This window comes from Cervus elaphus, chromosome 9 (assembly GCF_910594005.1).
Source record: "Cervus elaphus chromosome 9, mCerEla1.1, whole genome shotgun sequence".
NCBI classification, from domain to species: Eukaryota; Metazoa; Chordata; class Mammalia; order Artiodactyla; family Cervidae; genus Cervus; species Cervus elaphus.
Window position 1 is genome coordinate 94,745,173 of NC_057823.1, and position 27,020 is coordinate 94,772,192.

Sequence of the window (27,020 nt, forward strand, 5' to 3'; positions counted from 1 at the left end):
TAGGCTGCAGTCCATGGGGTTGCTAAGAGTTGGACACGACTGAGCGACTTCACTTTCACTTTTCACTTTGATGCATTGGAGAAGGAAATGGCACCCACTCCAGTGTTCTTGCCTGGAGAATCCCAGGGACGGGGGAGCCTGGTGGGCTGCCGTCTATAGGGTTGCATACAGTTGGACACAACTGAATCGACTTAGCAGCATAAGGGATGGGATGGATGGGGATAGTCTCTATAGAAATGTACTTTGGAAACTTAGCAGCATTGATAGTAAGATTCACTTGATGCAGAAAAGGCCAATAGGGAGTAGGAAGGCTGGGTAGGAGACTGCTGTAGGCTAAAGAGAGAAGTGTTTGGGGGAAGGGGAGACGTTTTGCTGATCCTGGAATAGGAGACTTGTAAGACACAGAGGAAAGGGGGCTGATAGGAGTGAAGTGAACCGAGGAAGAGATGGCTTAAAAGTGGGTTGGTGTGAAAAGGGAGAGAGGGACTGGATGGGGTGATTTTTTTTTTTTTTTCAAATGTCACAGTTGTGTAGTTCTCCAGAATATTATCCAGCTCTTGTCTTCGGTTGGTTCTGTAAGCACTGGCTATGGAACATCCTCGTCTGACCCTGACAGTGCGTGAAACCTTCTGAATGCATTCTGTTCCTTTGCTGATGGTAGTCACTGCCCTTCATGACTGGCATCATGGAATCCAGCCTTAGAAGGGACCAAATCCGCCTCTTACTCAGAGCAAGTAAATAAGTCGAGTGTTGGACCCCTTTGATGGGAGCTCGTGTCCTAGCCGCTGCTGTTATCATTAGCTGATCGCCTGTTATAAAAGAGATGGCAGCTGTTCAGAAAGAAGACTCTAGCTTTTGAGCAATAACTTAGGTGAAGGCAGACTTTTTTTTTTTTATGTGAAGGCTGTTTAAATGTTTTAGTATAATTACAGGAATATATGTTTGATGAATAAAAAGTAAAAGAAAATTTAAAAAAAGGAACATTGATACCCAGTAAAATATTTATCTTTCTTCTTGCTTTAACAAAAAATTCAATATATATTGATTTGTTTACAGGTGCCTTCCAGTGGGAAGAGTTAGAAGAAGATATCAGGAAGAAATTGAAAGATTCTGGAGATGTTTCAAATGTAATTGAGAAAGTTAAATGCATTTTAAAAACACCAGGAAAGGTAAATTAGTTTATTGTAAGTTACTTTAACTTTCTCTGAATTTTAACTGCTATACTGAAGTGAATATACTAGGGAGTCATGAGGAAAGTCGATAATGTATTTTTTTTCCTTAAGTATACTTTTTGCTGTTTAAATGTTTTAAATATAAACACATGATTTCTTGCTATCTCTGATTTTAATTCATGTAAGAATTCAAATATGTATGAGTCATGTCTTTAAAATGTTGATTTGTGAATTCTGTTCCCTGAGACATTCCCCTGGGACACTGGGAATATGCAGTCTATGTTAAGAATGAAGGCTGTTGAATTTGCCTGGTTATAGTCAGGCTTATTGGAGACAATGCTTTCTCACTGCTCGCAGTTTCATTCCAAACAGTTTTCAGGGGCATGGCAGTTTCAGTGTATGTCTTTTTCAAGAGTTCGGAGAAATCTCCTTGGCTAGGTGGACAGCTGAGGATTTGTTTCTCATCCAGTATAGAGTTAAATGCATATGTTAGATTCAAAGATTATGGTCATAAACTACTGCACATGAAAACTCTAGTAACTGAGATTTTGCAGAGTCTATGAGAGCCTTAAGAGTAAATTTGTTCACTTTCAAGATGACTACATTATACAATTTAGCCAGAATCTTATTTCAGATTCTGTGATAAGCAAATCGACTACATTAGATAAAAAGATAAGTTGTGTGCACTGCTTAGCAGAATAGAGGTTTATGTTAAATGTAAGAAAAATGATTATTTCTTTAATTTTTTATACAGATGACTGCCAATGCTATAACCTAAGTTTATTAACATTTTAAGTTAATGTTTCAAAACTGCACTAAGTTTTTATAAAGATTCCCAACTATTCTTTAAATTAAAAAATGAATTCTTTTTAAACAAAATATGGGATTAAGGGATAAGGCCATCCTTTTCTTGTTTTAATAGCACATTGAAGCAGGTATACAGAAGCTGGCCACTTGTGCCGGTGTATGGCAGGGTGGTAGCTCTTACAGTCTAATTAGCTAAATAATGCTTTTGTAGAAATGTGCATTGTAGACTTGCACTCTGCTTTTCAAAAGTTCTCTAGATGAACTTGCTCACAGACCAATGAAAATATACATATTCTCTCCAAACTTCTGCCCTCGCATTTTTTTTTCCCCCAAATTCAAGGCATAGTTGGCTTGGTGGCCTAATAGTTAGAATTCTGGCCTTTCATTGCTGTGGCCTGAGTTCAATCCCTGGTCAGGGAATTAAGATCCTGTAAGCCATGTGGTATGGCCCAAAGGGGGGAAAAAAATCAAGGCATAGGTGATAAGGAAATCTGTTATACAGATTCATAATCTTTATCTATTGATACCTAGAATACGTCTACATGTATTCATGGTGTACAAATTCATAACCTTTACCTAAATGGTTAGGACAGAAGTGTTGCCTGTTGTTCTAAACCTGAGCTTTTCCTAGGGTTGGATTCTGAACAGTCATTCCTTTGAGTGGCAAGAATAAAGCAACTTTTTCTTGGGGAAGGGAAAGCTGGGTCCTGTGTTATTCTGTGGGATGGGAGAACACAAGAGTTCTATGCTTTCTTCATGTGCTTTCCTGGGGGTCTCTCTTCTTTGAGTATTGGGATTTAGGAAATAGCCATTTAAATTGTGTCTGCCGCAAATTACCTGTGGCTTTGAGTAAGTCTTCTCAGGGCTTTCTCTAAAATGAGGGATAAACTAGGCATCATTTAATCAGTTTATCAGGCGTGGTTTATAGGATTTACCGAATCCTAACCATTCGGCCACGAAGAACTTCCATCTATGCCTAGTTTATCTCTAGACTGATTTCTGAAGCCCTCAGATTCTGACGATGATTTTTGACTGGTCCTCTCCTTTCTGTCCCCCAAGTCCTCACCTCTGGCTCCTTCAATGTGTATGAAAGTATATTGTGTATAAGAACTTAGATTATAGGAGCAGGGTTTGTATAATCCTACTTTGATCATCTGTTTTGCTCATGGATATTATCCTGGAGTGTATGTTGTTCTTTGAGAGGAAGGATAAGTTTTTTTCCCTTCTCGCCAAACCTTTTAACTTCCCATCCTAGTAGATTAACTCAGAGTGGGGAGTAGGTGTCTTTTATTCTTATTGCTAACGTTGTACGCCTGGTTATTTCTTGGAGATAAAGCTTTCTGAATTTCCTGTCTGGCTGAGCAGAGGGTCAAGAGTTCTGACCCGGCCAGAGGTTCTGAGAGTCAGCCAGGGAACTGGGTGATGGAGGAAGGGAGAGGGGCTGGCCCTCATTTCCTGGGGTTCTTTCTTTCAGAAAGGGTTGTCTGAAGGATCACAGAAGGGATGCACAGAGCACCAGATCCTGAGTGGGGAGCAGAGAAAGGCTGGAGACCCCCAGCCTTCTTCACTGTTAACTGGAGGCTCCAGCTAGGAGTTCGGAGAGGACAGATTGGTGTGGTCATGGGACCGGGTTTCTAGAGCTCCAGATGAGAGATGCAGGCAGTCTTTGATAGATTCCAGCCATCACGACTGTGGGCAGGAGAGCTATTTAGGATTATAAGGTTGTAGATCAAGATGCATTAGTCCCTCACTCCCAGGTGTATTAACGTTGCATCTAGTGAGCAGTAGAACTTGATGTGATAGGTGAAAAATATGTGTTTTCTTAATTGCAAATTAAATTTTGTGTATATATTTTCTTAACTCGCGAATAGACAAGCAGGTTGCATACGCAAGCATGTTTTACTAGGCGTTGACATGAGGTTGCACTACTGTTGTCTGTTTCCCAGGTAACGAAGGTCCAGGGGGGTTCAGGACCCACAGCATCTCAGTCGTAGAGTTTTCATTTAGCCGGATCCTTCACTGCTGTGAGCGCTGCTTTATGCAGTATTGCTCATTGACAGGTAGCAGATGCAGTTCTCCAGGGTAGGTTTCCATGAAAGCTGTGACCGGAGATGCCATAGAGGAGGTAATCATTGCTCCTTTAGACAGCAGAGATTTCCGCGTTCTCTAGGCAAATTATCAAAACATATTGTATAATTTTTCCTCTCGTGTTTTTATTTCTCCTTATAGTTTAATTGCCTAAGGAACTGCAAAACCTATCAAGCCAGAAAACCTCTGTGGTTTTATAACACTTCCCTCAAGTTTTTCCTTAATAAACCAATGCTTGCTGATGTTGTCTTCGAAATACAAGGTATAGTTCAGTTTTTACAAAGTTCATCATTCATGTTAATTTCTTGTTTTAACTTTCTATTTCAGCTTCGAGTATTTTGGGTGAAGAAATGACTATTCTCTATTGTAGGATGTAGATTAATAGTACTTGAATTTCTACAATTTCTAGAAAATTTCATTTTCTAGGAAATGAAATATTTTATTAAAATAAGAAAATTTATATTTTCCTTAGTTTGTTGTTATTGTTACCCAGTGCTTTGTTAACCTTTAGGGACTAGCAGGGGATAGAGTGATGTTACAAATCACCCACTTGTATATTTTGTTTGTGTATTTCTTTAAGATTATAGTTTTTGAATCATCTGAAACTAGCCCCCTCAACATTTTACATTACGTCTAGTTTATGTTTTCAGCTCCTTTCCTTTTTAATTGAGCAAAAGGAACTACTCTCGCTGAGGGTCATGCCTGGCTTACATCAGGCGTCTGTAGTTATCACTACATTTACTTCTTAATGACACTCAGTGCTATTGCTGGTTTTTAGCTCTGTTGGAAAGGAATGCTACCTAATTTTAATAAAGATGAGCTCTTTTAATGCCCATTATTGTTGTTGCTTGGATACTTTGTCACTTTAGTAGATTGAAAGCATAGTCTTAAAAGTGAATTGTGAAATACCTTTAATTAGGCAAGAAGGATAGAAGGAGTTGTTTCAAATGAATGAAGTACACCTTTAAGTGAGCTGTTACTAAAAGGAAGATTTAATTTAATTTTATGGTAGAAATGTATGGCAGCTAATAGTACCTTACTTTTTAAAAATGTTTACCAGAAAGATTTGTTTTGCTTTTTACTCTGGTCACTTGCCAAGACAAACAATGAATTGGGAACTTTCCAAGGTGCCTTTGGGTAAGCGGCTGTTAGTAGCTGCAGTGTGAGTGTGGGCTACTGAGAATGGGACAGTCAGTGACCTTGAAATTATGTAAAATGGGATTCAGAGAAAAGAAGGCCAACAGTTGACCAAATTTCCTTATAATTTGCATAGGAGGCACTGATACCAATTATTTTACACTATTACTTTGCAATATTATTTTAATAATATTGTATATTACTTTGCAATATTATTTTAAAACAATATTTTTAAATATTAAATAATAGTGTAAAATATTAAAATAATATTTTAGTGTAACCTGTTGAAAAGAGTTTCATGGGGAATATGCAATGCATGAAAATATTGTTACATTGAGAGGACAAAGAGAGCAGGGATTTAGAGAACCCTCTCAGGCTCCGGCCTTTCTTCGGTGCTCCCACCTACCTGCCGTTGGCAGGCGCCTCTCGCATCCCCACCGTGGCAGCGGCTGGACCTGCAAGAGCCCCCTGTAATGCCTGTGGGGATACCGCGTGGCAGCTGCTCCAATGCCCTTTGTAGCCTCCTCGGCTCAGCACCCAAGGCCTCTCCTCCACGGAGAGGAGCAGGAATGGGTGAAAGCAGGGTCCAGCAGCACCGCTGCCACCCGCTGGCCGAGAGGCCGCCTAGCTCTGAGGAGTGTGGGGCGGGCAGCTTCCAGAGCCACGGTCGCTGCTGGGGGAGGGTCTGCAGCCCCAGCTCCAGCCTTGGCTTTGCTTCCCAGCCAGTGTGTGTCCTTGGGCTGGTCCTCCACACGTCTGCCCGGAGTCTCCTCATTTGCAGAGTGAAGACCGTGAGTCATGTCGATTCTAAAAGGTCCTTTCTGGTGATAAGCTTGATGAGACGGTAGTGACAGACCAGGTCAGGGTTTTGCTTGGAAGCATTTTTACTATTTAATAGGTTTGGCTGTGTTACTTTGCTTTTTCGGATCCTCTGTTTCCTCACCTGTAAAATGGGGATACTAGTTTCTACCTGGGAGAGGGGTGAGTGGTCATGAGGATGGAGATGATGATGCGTAGAAAGGTATATTTAGAGGCCTGATGGGCAAACCACACTGCGTTTTTCTGTGCTGAATCCAGGGCTGCAGCAGATCGTTTTTAAAAAATATTCAGATATCACTGACAACTGACTGGAGTTGACATAAGATAAAAAACTACGATTGAAATAGTCATCAAATGTACACTTATACAAATATATAAATGTATACAATGTGTATATAAGTTTGTATCTTTATCCATTGAATAAAACTAGTTACGGTAAACTTTTGGATCTGATGTAGAAAGATATGTTTTCTTTTGACATTTGAATCTGTGCCTTATGAAAAATAAGCTACATTCTGTCTTGTTTACTTAGTACATATTCTGAACCTCTCTTGAGCTAGACAAGTTTCCTGTTTTCAGAATAAAACAAAAGAATGATTCTAAAAATTTCATTTTCGAAACTTGGCGAGTAGTGTGAAGAACATATGAAAAATGTAGTATTTTAGTATGTAATGAAAACAAGGATCCCTGATAATCTGTGCAAAGGTACTAGAAACTGGGCTTTCAAATATTGTTTCACTCTTAAAACTCTTTTCTTTAAAAAAAAAAATAGTAACAACAATGTAATACGACAAAGGAAAGTTACTTTAGGTCTTGATGTTTTCAAAGGACATAGTCATCTGTTAACTAGAAAACTGATTTTTTTTTTTTTTTTAGAAAACTGATTTTTTCCCCCTAGTGATTCTTCAGCTCTATCCTCTTGCTGTTGTGTAAATAATCACTATGTTATTTTCATTTAGCGTGTTTTATACTTTGCTTATATATGTGTGTGTGTGTGTATATATATATATACATATACAGTGTTTAGAAATGTGGCTGAACTGAGGTATTGTGTTACAGTCTCACAGTAGAACAGTTTATAACACCAGGACAGTAGTTTGAAAGGGTGAGAAACAAATGGGTATTTTCTTGATTGGAGGTGTTCTATTGAAGTAGGCCTTAAAAATGCTTGAAGGCACTGAATGTTCCGTTCTTGGTTTTGTAATTCCATTGTAATCACAGCATCAACAGGAAATTTCTGTTCAAGTTTCAAGGTTACCCATCCAGTTTCTTTCCCATCTACTACTATCTACTAGGTATTTTTTTTTTCCAATCTTAAATTCCTCTGCTTAGCCCAAATGGTAGTTTGTTTAAGCTGTACTCCTATTTTTTTGTTCTTTTTTCATGGTTCCTTATTTAAGATTTTAGGATCTTCAAGTTGGAAGTCAAATCGCATTGCCTATTTGAATTCTTTGTTAATTGCTGTGTACAAATACATCCAGCACACTTTGGTTGTGGAAACTGGTCACCCCCCACCGATGGACACTGTAACATTGAGGGCAGGCGACCGAAAGGCAGAGAGGCAGAGAGGGGGTCAGGAAGGGAGGCTGCCTGCTGGTAGGTGTGAGGACCTGGCAGGAGAACTCCTGAGACTTCTCCCTGCACCCACAGGAGGTGGGTCTGTGTGGGTGACGGTGTCAGGCAGTGAGTGCAGAACTGAGGCTGTTGTACGTTGCGTGTGGATCCTGAGGGGTTACTGGCTTCGGAGAAAGTCACTAAGCTTATGAAACTTTTTTCCTCTTTTTTTCTGAGCCAGAAGATGTTGTGCTTGGATATTAAAGAGCATGAAGAACCCAGTAATTGTAAATATTTTGGAGAAGAATATATGCCCCTGAGAAGTATGAGATTTGGGGGCTGCCGGATGCAGGCTTGTGGGCAGGGCAGAGTGGTCTGGCTCATAGAGTTACTTTCTGGAAGGGGAGAGGTTTGGCGTCTCCACACAGATGTAAAGAACAGACTTTTGGACTCTGTGAGAGAAGGCGAGGGTGGGATGATTTGAGAGAATAGTACTGAAACGTGTATATTATCATATGTGAAACAGATGACCAGTCCAAGTTCGATGCATGAGACAGGGCCGGTGCACTGGGATGACCCAGAGGGATGGGATGGGGAGGGAGGTGGGAGGGGGGTTCGGAATGGGGGAAACATGTTCACCCATGGCTGATTCATGTCAATGCATGGCAAAAACCACCACAATATTATAAAGTAATCAGCCTCCAATTAAAATAAATTAATTAATTTAATCATGCAAACAAACAAAAAATAATAAAAGTTTGGCGTCTCCAAAGCAAGGTAGCTCCGTGTTTCTCATCTTTGTACATTCAATACCAAACGTGGTGGCTGTCCCGTGGCAGATGCTTGCTGGTGATCTGTTAATCTGATCTAGACTGAGCTGAAGGCTGGCTGTAGGAGGTGGGAATGGTGAGCCCCAGGCTACCTGAGTCCCATCTGCCACAGCCATGGTCCCTTGGCTTGGTAGTTGGAGGGCTTAGCAAGTTCCACTGGAGAGTCTGATCAGTTTCATGTGCTTCAGTGAGGGATATAGGCTGAAAAGTGAAAGTGAAGTTGCTCAGCTGTGTCCGACTCTTTGCGACCCCATGGCCTGTAGCCTGCACCAGGCTTCTCCATCCATGGGATTTTCTAGCAAGAGTACCGGAGTGGGTTGCCATTTCCTTCTCCAGGGGATCTTCCCGACCCAGGAATCAAACCTAGGTCTCCCACCTTGCAGGCAGACGCTTTACCCTCTGAGCCACCAGGGAAGATATAGGCTGAGGGGCCTTTAAAATGTAAAGCAGCCCTGGCCCTCCCACAAGCAGGTATTATTCATCTGGGAAGGGGAGGTTCCCTGTGGAGGTACTGTGACAGGGAGGAAGCAGGGGACTAGGTCATCCATCGTCCTCTGAATTTTCCATGAAGTCTGAAATGTTGCCTTTGGCCCCACAAGAATTTCCCTTGCCATTCTTGCTATGATCTATGAACTCCTGAGGCTAAGCATGATTTATTTTCCTGTTTCTGATACACAGAAGCCTGGCCAAGACTGTACTGTGAATAATGGCTGTGTTTCCTTGGGAGGGCACATGGGCAGGGGTGGGTAGTGGTATTTCAAGCCAATTGTAGAGGAATGGATGTTTCTTATAAAAACATGTAGCAAAATATTTCATTTCAGTGTTTCTAGCTTCAGGAAATAAAAACTAAGTACCAAATAATTGCCTGACTTGCAAATTGTTGGTTTCAAAGTCAACTTTTGAACTCTCTGAATTTTTCAATTTATTTAAAAAACTAAAAAGTCTCTGAACTTTAATGCTGGTTATCACCCCCAGATCTGGTTTTTGAATGTCAGCTTCGCTGTGCCTAATGAAGTACAATTCTGATTGGGAGGACAATTGCTAGAAGAGGAACTCGGCAGGCTTATCTCTCTTAGCCTTGTCTCCCTGTTGGACCTCACAGGTACGACGGTGCCGGCCCACAGGGCCATCCTGGTGGCCCGGTGTGACGTGATGGCAGCCATGTTTAACGGGAATTACATGGAAGCAAAGAGTGTTCTGATTCCAGTTTATGGTGTTTCCAAAGAGACTTTCTTGTCATTCTTGGAATATCTGTACACAGACTCCTGTTGCCCAGGTGAGCCGTTGTACACATGTTAGATGATGATGTTGTTCAGTCGCTAAGTCATGTCCGACTCTTTGCGACTTCGTGGACTGTAGCATGCCAGGCTCCTCTGTCCTCCACTATCTCCCAGCCTTTGCTCAGATTCATGCCCATTGAGTCAATGATACTATCTAACCAACTCATCCTCTACCGCCCTTTTCTCCTTTTGCCTTCAATCTTTCCCACCATCAGTGTTGGGCTTCCATCGTGGCCCAGTGGTAAATAATCTTCCTGACAATGCAGGAGACATGGGTTCCATCCCTGGGTCGGGAAGATCCCCTGGAGAAGAAAATTGGCAACCCACTCTAGTATTCTTGCCTGGAGAATCCCATGGACAGAGGAGCAGGGGGTTGGGGTTGGGGGGCTACACTCCATGGGGTCGCAAAAGAGTCAGACGCAAGAACTAAACAACAAAAACATGTTAAATAGAATCTCATAATTCTTTCTTTCCTGATAATCCATTTTGAGACATTGCTTTCTATGAAACCTCTTTTCATTTAAGGTTTGTGGGAGCTGACATCGTGGAATGTGCCAAGTAGGTGGAGGTGATGTTGGAGCAACAGAGAATTTTTATAGTCAGTTCAAGTGGAAGAGTGGTGATTGGGTGCCTCTTGTGGGCCCTCAGGCCCAGGGATAAGTTCACGTGTCTCTGCAGCACCAGCAGCTGATCACTGCAAGCCTCCTGAAGTGGAGGTGTCTCATAGTACTCAGGGGCCACTCCACTGCCGCAGGTTAGGGCGGAGAGCTCCCTAGAACACTGTCCTTTCATGAGGAAAATAGGGTTGGGCAGCCGCTTTTATGGCTCTGACTTCTAATTGAGGCCCTTTTAAGAAATTTCAATATTCTGAGATTCCTGTGGTTATCACTCTAGCCCAGAGGATGGCCTTTTTCCAACTTTTAATACTAAGAAGTCTGACTTTTTTCTGACTTCTAGAATCATACTCTTCTAAAGCTGACTTATCCACAAACTTTTCTTCAGTGGTTTAGAATGTCCAGTGGACTGTAGGATTTATTTCCCTCTTCACCGGCTGGTGACTGAGAACTGTCCGTGGCAGCTGCAGAGTGGACCAGATTTTGCAGGTACCCTGGACCTGGAGGCACTTTGGAGAAACTGCAGAATCCTTGCCACAGCCCCGGAGCCTTGGGATGCAGGCATAGGAGCCCCTTTTAACTAGTTTTTATCCTTTGACCGCCAGGTGGCTCCCACTGCAGATTCAACCAGAATAAGCCCTGCTGGTGTAGTCCAGGAGCCTGAGACCTTGGTTACAAGGACCAGGCCAGGCACCCCTGCCAATATAAAAAGAAGATACACCTTTCAGACCATACCTCTCTTCAGGCTTACTGCTTTAATTTTACATTCAGAAATATTTATTATTGAAATGTCCTAAGTTTTAAATAAGTCTTGAGCCCTCTAGTGAAAAGTTTTAGAAATTCCAGGACAGAAAATTCTTTTTTTAATTGACTCAGTTCTGGTCTTGGCAGCTGTCTATAGAATGTTTTGGAGCCAGTTACAGTTATTACTATTAGTGTTAGAGACTGGCTTATCATTGCTGTTTAGTAAAAATGAAAGCATTGATTCTCATCAGAATGTCTGTTATGGGTATTTTATTATTTTGGTATTGGAAAAATTGTATATTATATATTTGACTGGATTTGGAATAATAAGGAAATTTGTTTTCTCAGTCACCCTCTCACTAGAGTAATTGAAGCTTTGGATTTTAAGTTTTATCTTACTAGTAAAAAAAATGTTCAGAAAAGCAGCAATAACTAAGACAAAATACTTTAAAAATGGTAAAAGGTGAAGTGTGGGGGACAAATGAGTAAAAATGAATAAACAGAAAGTTAACCTGGATACTGGAATATTTGCACTAGGAAACTGCAGAAAGAAAAATAATCTATTTATTTTGATAAATATTTATCATACATACTATTCTTGGTTCCTTGCTGCATTTAAAGAAGGACAAGAAAGAATTACATGAGAAAAATCATTCGACTTAAAGAGAAGCGGTTTTTTTTAAAAAAAAAAAAAACTAATAAAAAAACCTGGGTGACTGCCAGGGGTTTAGGGAAGGGGGAAATTTTAGTGCTTAATGGGTACAGAGTATCAGTTGAGGAAGAAGAAAGAAGTTTTGGAGAAGGGAGTGGCGGTGGTTACTCACCAGTGTGAATACACTTCATGCCACTAAACTTTGCACTTAAAATTTAACGTTCTGTTTACACTTAAAACTTTTTGTTACGTTTATTTTACCACAATAAAAACCAAACAAACCTGGGGACTTAAGCCAGAAGAAAAACTGCAAGGATTTAGTACAGCTAACAGACAGAGTTACCCAGTAGCCCTGGAGTTGATTATTAAGGGCAATTATTAATTCTCTGGAGAATTAAAAACAACAGAGTCACTTCTGGGTCTGAAGGCTCGAAAGAATTCCCTTTAAAATGGAGCCATCCTTTGGATTGCTGACTCGCCCTTCAAGGCTTTTTCTAGGCATTCTCTCCGACACTGGATGGTACCGTCAGCACTTTCTGGCTTTTGCTGCTGCTCTGGGGCTGGGTCGGAGAGGAGGCGGTGTCACTGCCCACTCACTCTCTCCCTGCCTGGCCTCAGCCGGCATTTTCCAGGCCATGTGCCTCCTGATCTGCGCGGAGATGTACCAGGTGTCCCGACTGCAGCACATATGTGAGCTCTTCATCATCACCCAGCTGCAGAGCATGCCGAGCCGGGAGCTGGCGTCCATGAACCTCGACATAGTCGACCTGCTCAAAAAAGCCAAGGTAATTGGCCCCTACGTTTCTGGTTGGTTGATTTAAAAAAAAAAATTAGAAAAATTATATTACTTCAAACATTTTTTTTGTTTCTCAAGAGTTGCATTACCCTTAAGAACTAATGAAAATTAATGAAAAAAAAATTTGGAGAAGGAAATGGCAACCCACTCCAGTACTCTTGCCTGGAAAATCCCATGGATGGAGGAGCCTGGTAGGCTGCAGTCCATGGGGTCGTAAAGAGTTGGACACAACTGAGCGACTTCACTTTCACCTTTGCACTAATGAAAATTAGTTTGGAAATTTGGCTGCATGAATTAAATGTGCCCTGACAACACATCTGCAGATAATTTTGGAGCATAGTGTTTTTTGAGCAATCCTTTTCTAAGGAGATAGTGGCCAATATGGAATTTTCCCGACTGAATGGTGGTCCTTGTTAGCGTCAGTTGTGTGTGATGTTGTATTGTTCCGTATAGGCAGTAGAGAAAATAGAACTTACCTTGAATTTCCCTCAAATGATCCCATCTTAGGATTCCTGAGAGAAAAATTGAGTCGTCGTTTAGATTGCTCACTCACTCCTTCAAGGCTCTTTCTAGGCATTCTCTTTGACACTGGGTGATTCATGTATACTGAGAAGAGTCATACATACTGATGAGATGGTTAGGCGGAACTCATTTATTTATTCATTCGTTCATTCATTCTTTCATACAACCATTCACTTCATGAGCACGCTTTAAAGTTCTAGTTGTTTGTCGGTGGTGTTGATGAACTTCATTGGTTCCTTCAAATATCTTTTGTTGAAATGTCTCAGTGTATGAGGAGTTACTGTAGTATTCCATTGCCTGCCCTAAGACAGCCATCAGGGCACAGTGATTGATTCTGAACTCACATCAAGGTGAACCTTCTAAGTGTTTTTCTCAAAAGAATGTATTTGGTCCATCATTACAGCTGATCAGGACTCTGAAATGTAATCTGGCCTATAGCATATTGGTTGTCCCTATCATCTTTGACATCTAGAATTAGGAAAATATGACAAGTTTGTCTTCATCCAAGTTGCTAAGATAGAGCCACATAAGGGGGCAAAGGACTGACTCTGTGACAGCTAAAAGCTTACCTCCATGCTCTGTGTCTTAGTCACTCAGTTGTGTCCAACTCTTTGTGACCCCATGGACCACAGTCCACCAGGCTCTTCTGTCTGTGGATTTCCCCAGGCAAGGACACTGGAGTGGGTTGCCATTCCTTCTCCAACCTCCATGCTGAGATGAATTCATTAATCCCTGTGTCCATTTCTGGGAATGGAAGGGAAATTCAGTTAAAGCATCTAGGTCTTCTCTTTATTATCTCCATAGCTATTTTTCATTTCTGTCATAATCAGGTCTTCAGATCAGATGTGTTTAATATTAGAGAAAAAACAAATTTTAAAAAAGAGAGTAACCTTTATCTCTCTTTGAAATATAATTACATTGAGCTTGGGATTAATATCTGTTCTCTAGATTTCGGTTAAAAATTCTTTTTTATTCTTTCTAGCATTTTCACATTCATTTTTGATGTATCATTTTCATACATTCTAACAAGTTCTTCATACTTTTAAGAAAATGTGCACAAGCTTTGTTTTTCTTATCTTGTAGTATCCTTTTACATAGTTCATGCAAAAGAGAACTTTCTGCTTGGTTGCACTGATTTCTTTAAGTGCCCCCCCCCGCCCCCCCCCCACACACACACGGTTCCTTATGAGAATCATTTATGACTGTATTGTCAGAAATTCTTCCTGACCTGGTTTCCCTGAATGTGAAGTTTCTGACTGTGTGAGTAGTATCCTTATTTTTCCCCTTGAATTTTTAAAGTCTAAGACACCAGCTCTTCTTTAATTTTACTGTTTCTGAAGACTTTTCTGTTTGCTAGCATTAAGCCTGCATTTGCTCGTTTTCCTTTAGTCTGTTCCTGGCAGTCCCTAATTTGCCAATATGAATCTCAGAAACAGGATCAATTTTCTTCCTAGTTCTCTTTGAAGTTCGTAGGTTGAAGTTCAGCTTTGCCAGCCAGTTCATCTGTTGGTCAGACTTTGGTTGACCTTTCCCTCATTGCTTCTTTGACTTCTGTCTTTTGGCACAATTAGACTTCTAGTGGCTCTCTGAATAATTGAAATTTCCAATCCCTCTATCATCTCTGCTGGTTTTGTATTGTATATCAGGAAAGTGTCATTCACATTTAAAAAAATTTTAATAGAGGAAGGGGTCACAAAGAGTTTTAGGCAGGAGATGATTACTTATTTTTAAAACGTATTTGTTTATCTTGTCTGCATCGGGTCTCAGTTGCAGCTTGTGGGGTCTAGTTCTCTGACCAGGGATTGAATCCGGGCCCCATGTATTGGGAACATGGAGTCTTAGCCACTGGACCACCAGGGAAGTCCCACATCATTCACAGTTTTGGTACAGATAAGAAGTTTTGGTATTCTCTCACTTCTGCTGGAACTTTCCTCTAACCTGTCTTAGCTCTTTACCATGATTCTACCTTTAGATTCATGTATTTCCATCAATTTGGAATCTTAACATGCAACAAAGGCTTTCCTCCCCCGCCTTAATCAGATCAGTTCCTTTGGATCGAGGTAGAAATGCTCTATTCCTCCTCCCCTTTAACCCTTATCTTGACTGACTTTGGTGATTCCTATGAAGTCCTATTTACTCTCACATTAAAGTGTTAAGTTTAATTCTTACTTATGATCTGTGCATTGATATTTGACTTCTTCAAGCCACCAGTTTTGTTTCTGACAATTTCCTTGTATATTTGGGGTAGGGTGAGTGGGGTACTTTCTCCATCATTACTATTCTTCACAGGGCTGTTAAATGCGGTAACATTTGCTTTATGGTATTTTTTTAAATGTCTTTAAAAATTCCATTATTTATTTCAGTTTAAACTGTCATCTTGAGTCAGCACATATTCTTCCCCAAATGTAGTTTTTCCAGTGGGATGCATTTTATTTCTTGCCAAGAGCCCATAACTATAAAATCTTAAATCTTATTCAAATATAAAATTCTGCCCTTGAACCATGTTTTTTATAGCCAGCTATTCATTTCTGTGATCTCCCTCTCTTGAAGTCACAGCCTATAGACAGTGTTCTAATCAGCAAAAACATAAAGTGAAAAAAGATTGTTAAAATGTGATATAGTATTAGATGAACTATAAAGTCTCTTATAACTCAAAAATTCCAATTTTGTATAATTAAAATCAGGGCTTCCCAGGTGGCTCTGCAGTAAAGATTCCACCTGTCAATGCAGGAGACACGGATTCAATATCTGGGTCAGGATGATCTCCTGGAGGAAAAAATGGCAACCCGTTCCAGTATTCTTGCCCAGAAAATCCCATGGGTAGAGGAGCCTAGCAGGCTATAGTCCATGGGATCGCAAAGAGTTGGACTCAACTTAGCAACTGAACAAAATAATTAAAATCAGATGGACGTTTGAATTTACATGTTAAAATATTCCCACATTATGACTTAAAAAGAGCGATACTTGTGTTTCTTCCTTAAGATTTGAGATTACAAATCTGTTTTCAGTGTAGTATTACTTATTGCTTACATGGGCTTCCCTGATGGCTCAGACAGTAAGGAGTCTGCCTGCAATGCAGGAGACCCAGGTTTGATCTCTGGGTTGGAAAGATCTCCTAGAAAAGAGAAGCTCCCTTCAGTTCAGTTCAGTGCAGTTGCTCAGTCGTGTCCAACTCTTTGTGACCCCATGAACCGCAGCACGCCAGGCCTCCCTGTCCATCACCAACTGCCCGAGTCTACCCAAACCCATGTCAGGACACTCAAAAATAGTATATAAACAGGAATACTGGAGTGGGTAGCCATTCTCTTCTCTTTAAGAAAGTTAGGGCTTCCGTGATAGCTCAGTTGGTAAAAGAATTCACCTCCAGTTCAGGGTACCCTGGGTTGATTCCTGGCTTGGGAAGATCCGCTGGAGAAGGGATAGGCTACCCACTGCAGTATTCTTGGGCTTCCCTTGTGCCTCAGCTGGTAAAGAATCTGCCTGCAACGTGGGAGACCTGGGTTTGATCCCTGGGTTGGGAAGATCCCCTGGAGAAGGGAAAGGCTACCCACTCCTGAATTCTCACCTGGACAATTCCATGGACTACAGTCCATAGGGTCGCAAAGAGTCAGACACAACAGCAAATTTCACTTAAGAGAGCTATTAATATATTTTGCCTAAGTCAGTCAGTTCAGTCACTCAGTCATGTCCGACTCTTTGTGACCCTACAGACTGCAGTACACCAGGCCTCCCTGTCCATCACCAGCTCCTGGAGTTTACTCAAACTCATGCCCATTGAATCAGTGATGCCATCCAACCATCTCATCCTCTTTTCGTCCCCTTCTCCGCCTGCCTTCAATCTTCGCCAGCATCAGGGTCTTTTCAAATGAGTCAGTTCTTTGCATCAGGTGGCCAAAGTATTGGAGTTTCAGCTTCAGCATCAGTCCTTCCAATGAACATTCAGGACTGATCTCCTTTAGGATGGACTGGTTGGATCTCCTTGCAAACTGAAGGAGTTTCTAGCCTAAAGGTAGAAACAACCTAAATGTTTATCAACAGGTAAATGAATTAAGCAGATGTGATACATGCAGTGAAATATTACTCAGCCTTAAAAAGGAGTGAAGTTTGTATATATTGTGACATATGTGTGTGTGTGCACGCTCAGTCACTCAGTCATGTCTGACTCTTTGCGATCTCATGGACGGTAGCCCACCAGGCTCCTCTGTCGATGGAATTTTCCAGTCAAGAATACTACAGTGGGTTGCCATTTCCTCCTCTAGGGGATCTTCCCAACCCAGGATTCAAACCTGGGTCTCTTGCATCTCCTGTACTGACAGGCCAGTAGTGTCACCTGGGAAACCCGTGTGTGTGTATGTGTGTGTGTATGTGTGTGTGAATTGGAGTATAGTTGCTTTGCAGTGATGTGCTAGTTTCTGCTATACGACAGTGTGAATCAGCTATATGTGTATATATCTCTCTTTCCCTCTTGAGCCTCCGTCCCACCCACACCCCACCCCACCTAGGTCATCACAGAGCACCGAGCTGAGCTTCCCGTGGTACATAGCAGCTTCCCACCAGCTATCTATTTTACACATGGTAGCGTGTCTATGTCAGTCCTAATCTCCCAATTCATCTCAACCTCCTCTTCCCCCACGTGTCCATGTCTGTTCTCCACATCTTCGACTTTATTCCTGCCATGCAAATAGCTTCATCAGTTTCATCAGTACCATTTTTCTAGATTCCATATATATGCATTAATGTATGATGTTTGATTTTTTCTCTAACTTACTTCACTGTGTATGACAGACTAGATTCATCCATGTCATTGCCAATGACCCAGTTTTGTTCCTTAAAAAGTAATGAAGTTTTAATGCATGCTGCAATGTGGATGAACCTTGGGGACCTTATGCTAAGTAGAGTAAATCAGGCAGAAAAAAGACAAACAGTACATAATTTTGTATAACCTATATGAGCTACCTGGAATAGCCAAACTCATAGAAAATAGAATAGTGATTACCAGAGACTAGGGGAAGGAGAAAAGGAGAGTTATTGTTTAACGAGTACAGAGTTTCCGTTTGGGATGAGAAAAAATTTCTGAAAATAGATAGTGGTGATGGTTGCACAGTGATGTGAATATACGTAATGCCAACAAATTGTACACTTAAAGGTGGTTAAAATGGTAAGTTTCATGTGACGTATATTTTACCACAGTAATACAAAGAACTAGACTCATGTTCCAAAGTTGCCTGTCAGCAGGTTATACTGTAATCTGAATTGCATGGTTGGATGGATTAGTCATGGGTTGGAGGTGTCAAGGTGATGATGTCATGGCCAAGTTTCTGAGTTGCCCTTTTATCAGCTGTTGGAACTCAGGATGATAAATGTGCTGGAAATCCTGCTTAGTGCAACGTACATGCAAGTTATAAGCAGCTATTCATCCATAACCTCACAGAAGTACTTACATGTTGAAACCCATACCCTTAGATCAATGACATCTCCTCCTCAGAATATTCTTCGGTTTTCTCTGCAGGTAAATTTGTTGAGATATGGCCAAGTGTATGCCTTTGTTAACCCTAATCATCTCTCTGCTACACAGATATTAGTTCGTGAAGGCCTTAACCTTAGATGAAAAGCTTAAATGAAAATCCTCAAGAATCTCCAGTAGACTTTGTTACCCACAGATGTAGTCATGTATCTGCTTAAAAGCCTTTAAGCTCCTGTGGCCACCGTGACTGTTTCTTCATTTGATTTGGTTTCTTCGTTGATGTGATTTTATTATGATTTGTTAATAAGGCTCCCTTTTCCTGCCTGCTGTCAGATGGGCTGAAGGCTGCATCATGTACAGACACATTAAACATGGAATTGGGCCCTCTGTGAGTTCTCCTCCACTATCATCATGTTGATGGTCATTATGTACAGTATTGTTTCACTTTGCATTTTTCTTGCAGTTTCACCACTCTGATTGCCTCTCAACCTGGCTGCTTCATTTCATCGCCACTAACTACCTCATCTTCAGTCAAAAGCCTGAATTTCAGGATCTTTCAGGTAGAGTGCTAATTAATGTTTTTTGGGGAAAAATGATACTCTGTTTTCTTAGATTTGAGACATAATTTGTAGGAATAGTAGTTTTTAAAAAATAAGTCAGTGTGAGACATTCCTTTTAAGTATGCAGTGTGGTAATTGAGGATACTTACAGTAACCTGTGTTTCATAAAAAGCTAGACCTGTGTTGCATAAGACATTTTCTAATGCTGGTTTCATAGCTCCCATCCATTTTTAAGTGCTTTTTTTGTGTGTGTGTGAATTAGATAAAGTGGCCTCCCATGATATTTGCTTGTGATAAATGAGATTTGGTTTTAACCATCTAAGTCAGAAGCAACATTTGAATAGTTCAGCTTTTTAAGTTCTCTTCTTATAAAGAAAAATTCCTCCCGACTTGTACTGGTTATCTCCCGTCTTTGTATTCGTCCATCATATTATTTGGCAATAACAATTTTTTACTGATCAAAGAGCGTTGCAAAATTTACTGAGCAAAGAGTATACTTAATGTGATCTTTTAAGGTCAATTATAGAGATGAAAAACAATCAAACGGTGAGCTTCTGAGTGCTGCATAAGAGCAAAGAAAATGAAAATAGAAGAGTCATCAAGGTAGTCAGTTTAGACACAGTGGTTCGCTCATGTTATTGCCTAAAAGAGAGTCAAGGAACAATCAAGTTATTGATAAAAAGGAGAAGGTAAAGATCTCCCAGTCAAGTAGTTTCAAAGGCTAAGCAGAGAAAACTCCCCGGCAGTGGCCAAAGGTCTTGGGAGGTGGGCGGGAGTGGGGTGGGCGGCAGAGGGGAGGGAGGGAGGGGGCGGGGCCAGAGCTTGTTGAGCTCCTGCCAGTCACCTTCATCCAGAGTACTTCCCTTTTACCTGCGGAAATCTTAGAATTCTATGTAAAAATTGGCTTGTAAGAGAGCATCTGATGCTAGAGGAGGTGGACCTCTCTTGTTTTCATTCACCTATTCATTGCATAGTTAGGGAAACCAAGAAACACACAGTCAGTTTTGGGCAGATGTCTTTAGCCAGTCAGCACACATTGGGTGCCTGTTGGGAGTCTCTTTCCATAGAATGTGCAAGAACCAGAATTCATTCTTGAACATGAGGCATACATCCCCTTACTGTTAGTAGGGGGCATTCTTACACAGTTATTCTTTAATCAGGCAATTAAAAATGAAATAAATGGACATTTTGATTTTAGGGCCGCCTTCATTATGCCACCTTAAGTCACCTTCATTCGTGAAAGACAAGATAATTTTCCAATTACTGTTCTGTGTAGATGTGTGATACAAGTGTGCTTCCTAGGTGGCGCTAGCAGTAAAGAACATGCCTGCCAAAGCAGGAGACTTAATAAGAGATGTGGGTTCAATCCCTGGGTCAGGAAGATCCCCTGGAGGAGGGCATGGCAACCCACTCCAGTATTCTTGCCTGGAGAATCCCATGGACAGAGGAGCCTGGCAGGCTACAGTCCATGGGTCACAAAGAGTTGGACACAACTGACTGAGCATGCACGCATAGGCTACCCATGGAGTACTGTTGCAACCTAGGGAGAAAGATGTTCTCTGAGTCCTTTGAGTTATTCATTTTTATTTCATTTTATTACTTATGCAATTGCCTATTAAGCATGTTATGACCACCTGGCATAGTGAGAAGCAGGACTCCAGGGTGTAATTTGAGAAGGCAGGGTAAGAAAATGAGACTATGTCAGTGACTATCTCATGTTCCTTTGGTGGAAATAAAAATAGTATCCTGAGTGCTCTGATTCAATGGTGCCTGTTCACATCCAGGACCTGTTGTGATATGTCCTCTTGGGCAGAGAAAAAAAAAAAAAGCCCCTGTGTATAAGGGAGAAGTTGATGGCTAATATCAGCAGTCACAAATTGACAAGTCTGTGGGTTGAATATAACTTGCCCAGGGATCTTATTTCGATCACATGGTATTATAAATTCTTTTAGTGTCAACATTTAAACATTGTAACGTGTCACATTTTTAAGAATTGAAATTTCTGGCTTCTTTTGAAAAGTTGGAAGATCTGGTGCTTCTGGGCCCATCTTCCGAGCTGGCAACACCCTGAAACGGAGCATTACCGCACATGTGCCCGACACAGTGCCACAGTCTCCTCTTCCCGGATGCCTGACTCTCGGCCTATTTCACGTGGGCCCTTGAGACTGAAAGCCTTCATGTCACAGTCCCTTTACAGCTTACTTAAAGAATGGCTCATTTTCAGCCTCAAAAATTATCAGATTATTTTTGGAATTATAAGAAAAGTTTTCCCTTAACTGGGGATTTTTCTTCATTAGAGGTGTTTAGAAATTGAAAAGTGAGACTGGAAAAGACCTTGTGTTAATGCTGCCGCCGATACATCATAACTCAGTGAAAGAGCTCGTTAAATACTAGGTGTATTTTACATACCAGATTCATATGAAAGCAAACAGCAATGCACAGGAATATGTTGCTCTTGGCACTTATGGATTCATTATTCTGTTTAATTTATCTCAGTATTATGTTTTATATTGTAACAGGTTTTTTGGTCTTGTTTTGATTTTTGCTGGCTACCAGAGCTCATCTACAATAAATTTTTTCTCTCTTTTCTTTAATGTTAACTGGGGGAGCAGTCTTAAATGTACAATTGATTTCCCTGAGCAGCTAGGCCCCGCAGCCTGGATCAGGACCTTGCTAATCCAAATTACAATAGATGGGATCAAACAGTAGATGGAGAAGTGGAAACTGGCACAGCAGAAGGAAACCTCAATGCCCACAGAAGGGAATACTAATGAGAAACAAGCTGATCCGGCCGGCAGAATACTGTAAAGCCTTAAAAATTCGTGGGACCTGGTATTTCAGAAAGCAGAATGAGATTTGGGGCTGAAAGCCACAGAGCTAGTTGAATGCTTCTGCTGCACTCTGTCCCACCCAGGCAGGGAGCTGCTCCCTCTCCATCACAAGAATTGGGGGTGTATTCCTGGAAAAGTTAAGCCACAAAAGCTAGAGAATCATAAGCTCAGAGTATAGCTGAGATTGGGGCAAGGAGCTGGACTGAAAACACAGGGATGGTGTGAAAGTGCACATACTATGCAGGAAGCCTCCAGCCTCCTGCCCGTCTCCAGCTTCTAGAGTTTTGGCAGCCAGGCGTTTGACTCCCGCCTTGACTCTTCACCAGGCAGCAAGTCCTGCCCATGCCCCAAAGAGTTCCAAACAGCTCTCTAGCATTTCACTTTTAAATATGAAGAGATTAACCGAGGATCAACTGGTATTTAAGGCACTGTCCAATGGGAAAGATGAATACCAAAACAAATGAAGAAAAATGGAAGACAAGGAATTTATAGGAACAAAGAGTAGAAGGAAATCTTAAAAAAAAAAAACAAAAAACACCCTGTAATTAATAAGAGATACATGTTTGTAAAGATAGAATGTTATAAAAGGGAAACAGCATTCATAGAGACCAAGTGTAGAATAATGGTTGCTGGGATGTGGGGGAGGGGAGACAAGGCGATGGATGTTTGATGGGTGTAGAGTTTTAGTTTTGCAGGATGAAGAGTTCTGGAGATTGGTTGACAACCATGTGAATGTACATAACATGACTGAACTGTACACTTTAAAATAGTTAAGATGGTAAATTTTATATTACATGTATTTTAGCATAAAACGATAAAAGAATAAGAAGTTGCTCTTGAAAATTAGGATAGCAAAAAAAAAAAACTGTAACAGAACAACCAAACAATAAATAAACGAGTAGAAAGATCAAGGTAAGGAAATCTCCTAGAAAGTAGGACAAAAAGAGGAAAAGTTTAAAAAAAAAAGTTGGAGGCTCAGTGCAGGAGTGCAGTATCTGAGTGATAGAAGTTAATACAGGAAGAAAGAAAAAAACACTGAGGAGGAAATTATCAAAGACATAATACAAGAAGTTACCCCAGTACTGAAGGAACTGAATCAGCATATTAAAAGGCTCTGCCAAGTGCTCAGCTTAATTAATGAACAAGGTCCATCATTGGATATGCAGGAACACCTACTTATAAATAGGAAAATGTAAATATTTGTAGAATAAAAAAACCCCACAGATGACTTATCAGCGACTGTGAATCTGAATGGTAGTAGGAAGCAACGGGGTACTGTCTTCAACATACTGAGGGAAGATTTCATACCAGACCAGATGATCTGTTCAGTGTAAGATGCCTCATCACAAACAAGTTCTCAGAAATACTTCTTATGCTTGCCCCCCTTTCAGGAAGCTAATAAAAGTTGTGCTTCACCAAAACTAGAGAAAACAGAGTGAAACATTTGAAGTCTAGGAGCAGAGAGAAAAAGAATGGGAGGACTTTAGAGTTTGGAAGGCTGAGTTAGCAACAAAGAAAACTAATTAAATGAAAACCACAAAGTCCTTTATCTCCGGGAAAAAGAAGTCTTACTTGGGGGGAAAAAAAAAAAAGGACGTAATCAAATACTACTTGATGAAGCAGTGACATGATGTATATAATTGTAAGTCACAGGACAGCGTGAATCCTGATGAGTGATTGAGAGGAGGGGAGGAAGTATACAGCAGAACTTGGGTCTCATCTGTTACACAGGAAACCAATACTTAATATTGAAAGTTGATCCCAAATAAAATATATTCAATTAATACTGTTTTTCTAAAACTTTTAGTGGAAGAACGCAGTTTTGTTGAAAAGCACAGATGGCCATCGACTATGTACTTGAAGCAGCTTGCGGAATACAGGAAGTATATTCACTCCCGGAAGTGTCGTTGCTTAGTAATGTAACCTGGAGTTTCTATATCCATGCATTTTTTTCTTGTTATTATGAAGAATGGGGTACTTCTGGGTTCCAGGAAAATTCTTGCGACTGAAACCAATATGGGAGTTTGAAAAGATCACCATTCAGCTTAACGTGCTTATTAGATCTTGTTGGAAAAAACTATCATTGTGATCTTAAAAGGGAACAAAATATACTATAAGTTAAAATGAAGACTTCACCCTAGCACATAAAGCTGTGTACAGCTACTTTTTCCTTTAAGATTCCTTATTGGTTTAGTGATATGAATATCCCTTCCATTTAAGAAATGCTCAAATTTTTAAAAAATCATGTAGTATTAATGCAGAAATTTCATCATCTGATTAATTGCTCTATTAAAATAAGGGCCATTTAAAGACCCAGTGTGACTGTTTCTATAATGAGAAATCTAGAAGACTGATCAAACTGAGATCTTAGAAATTTTCCTGGGATTTTAAACATGAAATGCCACTTCATTCCCAATCAAGTGACAATGATCGAACCATAATGAAAAAAAAAATCTGTTTTTTAATCTGAACAACCCACCTGATCCACCTTGCCTCTCCTCCATGGTTCTTATTAGCCAGGAAATCTGTATAGGGCTGGCTTTGTGGCCATGTAGCCTCTGTGCTCACACAGGGCCCCGTGCTTAGAAGGGCACCATGCTTGATCCACTGCCCTGCGATCACCGTCTTAAAATTCATGATGTTTGAAGGAGGGCCCTGCATTTTCACTCTCTACTGGGCCCCCCAGATTATGCATATCTCCTTGCAGGGTATGTTGTCTTGCTCAGAATGTTATCTTCTCTGAAAGCAGAAAAGAGGCACTGACATCAAGCAAAAAGAAGGAAGCTTGCCGAGGAAAGAGATCGCGTGGGGTTTCTCCCACTAGGAAGTCTGTACCACCCAGGGCCTCGCTCTCTGCCGCCTCAACTGGCAAGTGAGAAATGCGTCGTGTTGGTTTCACTTTGAGACACTCAGAGTCCTGGCTTCACACAGATAAATACTTTCCTGATCACTCTGTAAGACCAGGATGTTGGTAAAAGTGACTGGCCGGTGTGACTTTAATATGCATTTATGAAAATGCTCGTAGGAAAAGATGCTTTCTAGAGAATCTGCAATCAAAGGCTCAAGAATTTTCTTTCTTTTAGTATATTTACTAACATTAAGATGTCAATGGCTTGAACTGTGTGAATTCTGTCTGTGAACTGAAAGGGTATTTAATGAAGAATAACATGAATCTTGTCCTTCAGGATTTTATCTAGTAAGTTCAAAGAAAGGATATAAATCAAGACTTGTTGCATGGAAAGAAAAAGGTGCTAAGAGGACAGAATTATAGTTTCTTTTGAATCACATGTCAGCAGAAACAATTACATCAGAAGTTTAGAAGCTGAGAGATGGAAAACCAGATTACTATTTATTGTTAGCATCCTTTTCATCTGTAATAAGGTATTGGAATATATTTTTATTTTAATTTCCAGTGACTTAAGAATATGCATAGTTTTTGCCCACCTATTCTAAGGTTTGTTTAAACAGTTTTATGCCATAGATTAGAAACAATACTATACAGTTAGTCCTTGAATGTTTGCCAACAACTGTCAGAATAAAACAGTAAAAATTCCCTACAAATATCTTACAAGAAGCCTGATTTTAATTGGATTGTGTTGATAACAGATTACTGGAATGCATTTTTAATTTTTGTATTTAATTCATTTGAATTAATCAACTCTCCCACTTGACAAGGATTAATTAGCATTGTAAAGAATAAATACTGAAGTAGATTTTTTAGTAATTCATTCACATTTAAGGCCTTTTGAAATGTAATGATAGCCTTTTGCTTTTCATAAGCATATCCTTACCCCTACATTAATTACAGCATTATGTCTAAGTAACTTTTAAGCTAGGACATTGAAAAATATAAGTGCTAAAGTAAAATATTTCCTTGAAAATACTATTTAACACTTCAGTAGACTGTAGATAGTTTCTAGGTTGTTGGCCCTAAGTGGAGGTTGGCTTTGGGAGCTGCAGCTCCGTTGGCATTGAGCATGTAGTTTTTATTATGAAAGTTCTTTGCCTCCTGCGAGTGACTCAGACACACAGATGTCACAGCTCTCCTCTGCTAGTCAGAACAGCAATCAAGTTAGTGTTTAAACCTAGACTCTGCAACACCTTTGGATTAACTCAATTTAAAATAACAAGAGGTTTTTAAAAAAACAAAAACAAAAAATGTACAAACTCTCTTGGAAAATGAGTGCTCTTTTAGAGTTTTTCTAATTGAAAGATTATTTCTAGGTGAACGTATGCTTTCTGCTGATCTCTGCTTCAATATATTTATCAGTCATTTTATTTAGAGAAGATACTGTATTGTATCAATAGACTTAAGGCCTTTTCTTTCGGGGCCAGATTCTCACCTTATATAACCCTTTATATACTTCTGACCACTCTGTGTTCACATTGTAGGAGAGTAGGCGTATAATGTAGAAGGTTTCGGTAACCTACCTGAAATTCACCCTGTCTAATCCAGCACGGTGGTTTCCTGTTGGGCCGAAGCAGAAAACTGAAGAACTAGGTAAATTTGACTTTCTGGACAGCTGAACTTCTCAACTGTAATTTTAAAAACTACACTACACTGATACAGCTAATCAGACAAAGATGTCCTCATGTATTTTATTTAATTTAAATAATCTGTTTAATTCTGTCTTGAATAATTTTGCAAAGAAGGGTATGTGTGTATTTTAATATAGCCTGACCTGAATTTATATGTTTTTAGTTTTAGTATTTAACACTTTTGTAACAAATAAACCTTTTTTTTAAAACAAGCTTCACACAGTGTTGTGTAGTTATTTTCACTTTGGATGTGAATTGCCGAAGTAAATTTGGGAATCCTGCCTTGTATTTCTCAAGCATAATTGTTTTTGAAAACCATTATGTGCAAAATATTTAGAATGTTGATATGTTAGCTGTGATGAGATAAAGAAATTTATATTATCTTTAACAACTGGTAGAATTTCTCTTAAGAATATCTTATTTCTTTTTAAAAAATGCTTTGATAATTATGTAGCATAGAAATGAGCACTTGTGTGTTATTTTGGGGGCAAGACTTTTGAGAAACAGAGGCAACTGCACATAATAGCAGGTTAAGAATTTGGGTCTTTCCAGCAAAATGAAAAGGCACCCTGCTGACTGGGAGAAAATATTTGCAAGTTCTATATCTGATA

General features: G+C 40.2%; 1 protein-coding gene across 1 annotated transcript in view; it reads left to right on the top strand.

The window, feature by feature from the left end:
* RHOBTB3 (Rho related BTB domain containing 3) overlaps positions 1-26,617 on the top strand; it is a 58,142-nt gene extending 31,525 nt beyond the window's left edge. The window contains exons 7-12 of the mRNA XM_043913636.1: positions 1,057-1,169; positions 4,209-4,329; positions 9,510-9,683; positions 12,316-12,482; positions 18,943-19,039; positions 23,678-26,617. Of these exons, the coding sequence (XP_043769571.1) occupies positions 1,057-1,169; positions 4,209-4,329; positions 9,510-9,683; positions 12,316-12,482; positions 18,943-19,039; positions 23,678-23,793 (788 nt within the window). The 3' untranslated portion in view covers positions 23,794-26,617. The remainder of the gene's footprint in view (positions 1-1,056; positions 1,170-4,208; positions 4,330-9,509; positions 9,684-12,315; positions 12,483-18,942; positions 19,040-23,677) is intronic.
* The last annotated feature ends 403 nt before the right edge of the window (positions 26,618-27,020 follow it).